Consider the following 8,207-nt stretch of genomic DNA (forward strand, 5'->3'; position numbering starts at 1 on the left):
TCTTTTTTAACAAAATTAAGCACTTCTTCACAAATTTTCTAAAAATATTAATAATTTCATAGAATTATTAAAATTCACAGATTAATTTGAATAGACCAATGAATGAAAAAGCAAAAATCCTACTTAATTAACTATTACTTGCTATTATTTTTAAGATATTAATTCATTATTAATGATTTTGCTGATTGATCTGATTTATTGAACTGTAATCATCAAATAATTTATAATTTTACAAGAAATAAAAAAGAATCAAATAAATGAACTTCATACTAATATGTTTGAAAGATGAATATTCCCTTAGTATTTATTTAGACAGATCTAGTTAGTCTACGATTAACTAATCTCCTCCTGTAAGATATTAAAGTAAGGAATAATTAAAATTTTTTTACATCCAATTAATTTAAAATAGGATGTAAAATTAAAATGTAAAATCCAATTCCTAGTTTTACAAATTTAAACTATATTCCATTTTAAAATATTTCTTATTGTTATTGGATCATGACATGATCTTCCCTATTTTTGTAAACTATAAAATTAAATCATATTTCTAAGTAACTCTTACCAAGATTAGCACCTATTTATAACATTTACTTTTAATTTTGGATGATATGCTAATTTTAATTAATAATAATAAAAGAATTAAAGTCAAATGCATAAACTAAGTAAGATCGTAATGAATTAATTATTTGAGTAATATTACCTAATAAATAATGTAACAATACGATTCCAATAAAATTCCCCATAAATAGTTTTTCTTTTTTATATATTCATATAATATATTGTTTTTTTTTTAGTTAAAAAATTAAATATAATAAAATATTTAAAATATTTATTTATAAAAATTATTCATATTTTGAATATAAAACAATTAGTAAGTGATATTAAATTCAAGAATTTATATACCAATTATCAGCTCTTTTATGCAAATAATAAATTTTTATTTGTCAATTTTTATGATAAAATTTTTATTTAGTAATTGAAATTTCTTTAAAAAATTTTAAATATTTCAGATAGTTAAAAAATATATTATATTATAATTTAATGAGTTTAAAATTAAATTAAATTTTATAAACGAATAAGCCACTTTAAGTCAAATATTTACTTTATAACAAAAGAAAATTGTTAAAATCATATTTAAAGTCTTCAAGTAAAAGTCGATCAAATATTATTTTAAAAATAATTACTGTATTTACCAGAATCTTGTAAGCTAATGAATCTGAATAGTATATTAAAAATAAAATTAATTTTACAATTATAGATATTGAAAAAAAATATAAATATCAAAGAATAAAAGGCAATTAAAAAATAATGAATAAATGAATATACTAATAGCAAATAAATAGCTTTATATTTTAGTAATAAAAATAAAGCAAGGTTATTATTAAAAGCATTACAAAATGGCTGGCTTATCTAATTTCATTGATAAATAATTAAAATTAAAAATATAATTTTTTTTTTTAAATAAAATTACTTTGAAATAAAAATGTTTATTTTTTGCTATCTAAATTAGTTCTCGCGCATAAATAAAATATTTTTTTTTTTTTAAATTTTAATAAATTTTAAAATAAAATTATTTTTAGAATTTTGATTAATGTATTAAAGCATAATATAATAGAATTAACCAAAATTTAAATAATTTAAATAGGAAAAATTAGTTAAACATATAAACGTGTAGAATCATTTAAAAGTTGAAAGAAGAAAAAAAAACGGCTAACAAATAAATGAATAGTTAAAATTAAAATCAATTAATAATAAAGACATAAATACTAAAAATTAGCAAATAATTTCATTTATAAACAAAAAAATTAAAAAGGTTTAGAAAGAGATATGTACGATGATATCAACGCCCTATAAATCAAATTAAAAATAGCAAAGTCAACATATTATATAATTTATTGCATATTGATACTTATCAATATATTTTAATTATAAATTTTAGATCTAAATGACTAACATTTCTATTTACTGCTTTGTATAATAGATTATCTTCTTTGCTTTGCTCTTCAAATAATCAAATTTTTCCGTTTCAATTTTATATAGCAAGTACAGGCTATTCTTCATCGTCAAATGCAGCTGCAGTTTCTACAAACCATGTTTAATCACTGTTTGTATCATGATTCCAGTCACCACTCTTAGCTTAAGCGAACTATGCTTGATTAACATTGGGATCAATCTACCAATCACCACTACTAGTTTATACAAAGAAAGTTTAATTGGTTGAGTTAATATTGGGATCAAACCACCAATCACCACTACTAGTTTATACAAAGAAAGTTTAATTGGTTGAGTTAATATTGGGATCAAACCACCAATCACCACTACTAGTTTATACAAAGAAAGTTTAATTGGTTGAGTTAATATTGGGATCAAACCACCAATCACCACTACTAGTTTATACAAAGAAAGTTTAATTGGTTGAGTTAATATTGGGATCAAACCACCAATCACCACTACTAGTTTATACAAAGAATGTTTAATTGGTTGAGTTAATATTGGGATCAAACCACCAATCACCACTACTAGTTTATACAAAGAAAGTTTAATTGGTTGAATTAATATTGGGATCATCCCACCAATCACCACTACTTGTTTATACAAAGAATGTTTAATTGGTTGAGTTAATATTGGGATCAAACCACCAATCACCACTACTTGTTTATACAAAGAATGTTTAATTGGTTGAATTAATATTGGGATCAAACCACCAATCACCACTACTGGTTTATACAAATGTTTAATTGGTTTAATTAACATTTGGATCATAGTTCCAGTCAGCATTCTTAACTTAAACAAACTTCTAGGCTTGATTAACACTTGGATTTTTATTCATCATTTTTTCACTTAATCTATGCTTCTTGGCATGTGGAAAGTACTTGCTACTTCTAAGGTCTATGATAAATTTTTATTAATAATGAAAATATTAATAAATAAAGAAGAAGTAAGTATATTGAATAATTAGAAAATTATACATAGTTAATAAATTAAGAAACGTAGAAACAAAAGAAGAAAGAATAATCAACTAAAACAAATAGCTAAATTTTTGCAAAAATTATTTTAAAAATTTCAATTTTTTTTAGGGATAAGTTAAGCAAAAAAAAAGGTGCATATTTGCCACCTTTGCGGAAATATGGTTTTGATATATATTTTAAAAAAAAATTTTATTAGCATTATTGAAAATTATGATCATTTTATTGTTTATTATGATAAATTGTCATTTAAATAAAATGCGTAAAAGCTAGTTAAAGAAGTTTAATTCTTCTTCTTCTGTAATAGTTAGTATAATAAGCTATTTTACTTCTATGAGCCTATGCTGCGAGAGCAACAGAAAGTAGAAGACCAAAGATAATAAATTGAGTTTTTGTTTTTCTCATTTTATAAAAGGCAGTGTTTATATCCTTTTTCCTATTATCAATAATTTGAAAAATATTAATTATATATAAATTCCTTGTTTATGTGTTTTAAAGAGGCAGTGGGAAACGAGTTTGCCTTAATTTGAATAACGTTTTTAATTAAAATTTTGATTGATTTTATAATTAAGGGGCAAGTCTTTTATGAATTTGCATTCTTATAATCATTGGATAAAAACGACTATTAAGATCCTCATTATACTAAAATAATAGATGATAAAATGTATATTTGTATAAACCATTTAAATTTTGATGATTTCTGAAAGTATGCCAGTGGTTAAGAATATTATGCTTATTTTGAAAATATTTGTTTTAAATTTGATTACACTATTTGATTCTGCCATCTTTCTTTCATTTATTTTTGCAAGAAGACTTTTATAAAAAGTATTTACAATTTTAATTTAGAAAATATATTTTGAAATATGTCTACAAATAATTTGAAAAATTAAACAAGTAAGCCTCTTACATGCTTCTTCTGTTAATAATAATTAAATGTAACATCAAAAGCTAAAATAAAAATACTACTATTCTAAATATCTTAAATCTTAATTATGATTACATCCTATTTCAATATCTTCTTGCATGTGTGACCAAGATCTTAATAAATATTTATTCAAGCTTTTATTTCTGAATCAAAGTTAAATTTATTGAATTTTATATTAACGCTACCAACTTCTTAAAATTGTCCCATAAAAATGCTTATCAAATAAATGCTATTTGGTTTTCCTAATTTATTCTAACTCTATTATTTTAACTTTAAAATATACATGTGCTTGCTTAGCTTGCTTAATTATTTTTCTCATGAATCAATATTAGTACTATATCATACATTTTAAAATTGTCACTATAAATAAAATCAAAATAAATTTATAATTTGATAGCAAACAATATTTCTATAGTTAAAGCGAATCTATTTTAAGGCTTTTAATCCTATTTTTATAGAAAATATTTTTTTACTATCCTACTAGAATAAAAAATATAGCAAATTTTTAATTTTTAAAAAATTAAAATTTTTTTTTGGTGTTGTAAATTCCTCTGTAAATAAATACTTTCTTGAGTTTGCTCTTATTTTTTTCCTTAGAAAATGTAATTAAGATTTAGTATCCATTAATTAAATTAGTACCAAAAAAAATTCAAAAATATTAAAAATATCTTTCTTTACTCCTTCTAAATATTTTTAATTATTCCAATTTACTCACTTCCTCCTAGTAATTTATTTTAAAAAAATTATTTTGTCAAATTTTTTATTTACTATTAAGTTTTTTCACTATTTAATTGAGAAAATTAGGAATTAAATTTATTTTATATAAAATTCTCTTATGCTAGAAATAAAGCGTATATAAAGATATTTAATCTTAAATATATTTAAGAAGAATATTAACTCAAAATGAAAAGCAAATCTGACTTTTATCTCAGCTATAGATATTAAAAACATGTAAAATAATAACAAAATAATAAATTTAATGATGTATTTTATCATGTAAATTGTTTTTAAGAAAATCAATTAAATAGCAAACAAATATTACTTACATGCTTAATTTAATTATTTTGAAATATTTATGTAATTGCAATTTATTGTGTTAAGCATTATCCCATTGAAAAAATAATTGATATAATTATTTACTTTTAATTCAAACTAAATAATTACCTCGTTTTTTTTATTTATAATTTTATTAATGTGTTAAGCATCCTAAAACACCTTTAGAAAAACAAAATATAAAACATATATCACTAATAAAGTCTAAAACTAAAATTAATTTGCTAGAATTAGAAAATAAATATTTCCATTCAATCAATAAAAACATATAAAAAATTTTATATATTTTAGAACTAAAATAACAATTAAAGTATTATTCATGCTAGAAATGTGTGCTTTATTAATGCTTGTTAATCTTCACTCTTATGTTGAGAATAACTATAAGCAATATTATTTTAAATTAAAAACGAAGTATTTATCATATCAAACAATTAAAATATCTAAAAATTAAATTAATACAATTTTATTTAAAATTAATAATTTAGATATAAAAAATTTTATTAATTTATATTTTATCCCCAAATTAAAAATTTTACTGCAAGATCAATCCTCAATTTAAAGTATTTTATAAAAATGTATGAGATCAATATATTATTTAGACAATTTTCAAAGTAAACAAACACAGATTACAAATAAAAAAATATAAAGAACAGCCTTAATTTTAAAACTATATTTTTTAATTCTTTTATATAAATATTATGTTGTTACATTTACTAAAAAATATTTTAGTAAATCAATATTTGTAAAGTTAAAACATATTTACATATTATTGCAATGTTAGATCAGTATTGAAAATAATACAAGTAATATTTTTATCCTAAAAAGGATTTATCATTTTAACTATTTCCAACATGTTTTCATAAATCAAATTAATAGATTTAATAATAATTTTACTTAAGTTTGATATTAAGATTTTATCTTTAGTGATAAATCTATTATTTATACTTAAAAAAAATATCTTAAATAGTTAAGTATTGGTTAAAATAGTCCAATTCTAAAGAATACAACTATCCAAAATATTAATTTCTATTTTGCTTTTTATTGATTAAATAGATATTAGCTAAGCTTTATAATTTAATCTTACAGTGAGCTGATTCTTAGACATTAAAAGAATAAAAAACCAATAAATTATTTTAAACAAAAAATTATTCCCACTATCTCAATACTTAATTTTTAAAAACTGAATGAGTTATTTATTTAAACAAATAACTTTTCAGCTATCTATCAAAAATTTTTAAAGTAAACAAATTTATTGATAATTTAAGGTTTTAAAAAATGAGTGATTTTAAGTAGATTAAGCTAAAAATTAAATACTCAAAAAAAAATAGCGAGACCTTTGGTAGCTAAATTAAAAGAAAATAAAGAAACAAAGTATTTAATTTATATTAATATATTAATTAATTCTGTTGACAAATTTTTGATAAAGCTTTGATGTCTAAATTAATTAAATTTTTACTAAGGATCTTTTTAAACAGATTTTTTTCAAGAAGGACAATTCAAAATATTAACATGTCTTATCTTTAATAATTTTCAAATTCAATACATCAATAACACTTTGGTACTATTGAAAAAATTTGAGACCATATTAATTAATTAATAAGTTTTTGTCATCATTTTGTTCACTTTAGATCTTATCTTACTTACTTACAAAGGTAGAGCTATTCATTCGTTTAAAAAAAATAAATTAGTATCTTTTGTAAAAGATAAATTGTAATACTTTTCATAAAATGCGTAAAAATACTACTAATTCAAAATCAAGTAATTTATTTCTGAAATGTAAATTAAGATTGTAGTATTTTTCTTTTTTTTTAGAAACGACTAACTAATTAGTGGCTTACAATTAAAAATGAAATTGATAAATTCATAAATATACTGTTATCCATAACATAATATTTTTTAATTTTTTACCTAAATGTGATTCTTCATATTCGTTGATATAAGCATCACAAAATTAAATTACAAAAATACAATTTACAATAATAAATATTATATTAAGTACCAAACAGATCACAAATAAACAACAATATTTTCAAAAAATTAACAAAAAGATATTTAAACTATTATTTTTAGCTTCATTTCTAAGTTTTTATAGCACTTATAAAAAAATAAATAACTTTATATTATCATAAAACTAAATACATTTACTTCAATAAAGTATTTCCATAATTTGTTGATATTTAAATCTAGAGGAAGATTACATTTTTACATAATTCATTTGATGTTCTCCATTTTTTTTCTTTCTTTAAACATACTTTTTTACTTAATAGCTAATCAATAGTGTTTTTAATAATTAATAATATCCTTTTGAGAATTTACACTATGTTCCTTGTCTATAAAAATATAAAAATATTAACTACAAATTCAAAATCAAGAAATATTTCTCAAATGTAATAAAGATGCTAGTATTTTTGTTTTTTTTAGAAATGATTAACAAATTAATGGTCTATAATTAATAGAAAAATTAAAAGATAGATAGGTATGCTGTTATCCATAAATATAATACTTTATATAAAATCTAAATTTTATTCTAAATATTTTTTATTTCTCTCATTATCCACATTTATAGAGATAAGCAATCACAAAACTAAATTACAAAAGTACTGTGATTAATAATAAATTTTTATAATATCAAACAGGTCATAACCTAAGCAAGCAAACTTTCAAAAAATAAAACAAAAAGATATTTAAATTTTTATTTTTAGATACTTTACATATTTTTTACAATGAATAAAATAAATAAATATTTATATCTATTTTAATCAAATAGATTTTTTTCTTTTTATTTTAATAAAGCATCTCAAAAAATTAGTTAGTATTTAAATTTAGAGGAAGATTAAATTGAAATTTTTGATATAGTTAAGATTGTATCTATTTTTTTTCCATTAAATATACTTTTTCAGTTATTCAGTGTATAATGCTGATTAAATAATCAATAAAATTTTTATAAATCAAGAATACTCCCTTTTATTTTATAGCAAATTTTAATTAAAAGGATTAATTTTTTTAAAGTCATTTATTTATGAATTAAAATAAAATATGATATCAAACTTAAAAATAAATGTTATGTTTTTATAATTAATATTAATTTTCTAAAATAAGTGCGCATTCTGTACGGATAATTCGAGTCTACTTCTCGGGTTATATCTTAAATTTATAGATATATCAAATAATTAAAATTATTTATTCAGAAACAATAACAAATCTTACTGAAAACAAATAAAATAAAGGCTAAATTATATCTTTTGGTAGGTTTTAAATTTTTA

The 8,207-nt window shown here is 19.8% G+C and overlaps 1 protein-coding gene across 1 annotated transcript; it reads right to left on the minus strand. All coding sequences in view use genetic code 6, as the record gives it.

The window, feature by feature from the left end:
* Nucleotides 1–2,026: 2,026 nt before the first annotated feature.
* TTHERM_00554390 (transmembrane protein, putative) lies at nt 2,027–3,413 on the minus strand (the record flags this gene model as incomplete). Its single annotated transcript, XM_001009229.4, has 2 exons — nt 3,296–3,413; nt 2,027–2,889 (listed from the first exon to the last, which is right to left on the minus strand). Exons 1-2 carry the CDS (start codon nt 3,369–3,371, stop codon nt 2,027–2,029), a joined length of 939 nt encoding a protein of 312 aa, XP_001009229.3. The 5' UTR covers nt 3,372–3,413.
* Nucleotides 3,414–8,207: the final 4,794 nt, after the last annotated feature.

The sequence above is a fragment of the Tetrahymena thermophila genome, assembly GCF_000189635.1.
Source record: "Tetrahymena thermophila SB210 genomic scaffold scf_8254786, whole genome shotgun sequence".
In the NCBI taxonomy this organism is placed as follows: Eukaryota; Ciliophora; class Oligohymenophorea; order Hymenostomatida; family Tetrahymenidae; genus Tetrahymena; species Tetrahymena thermophila.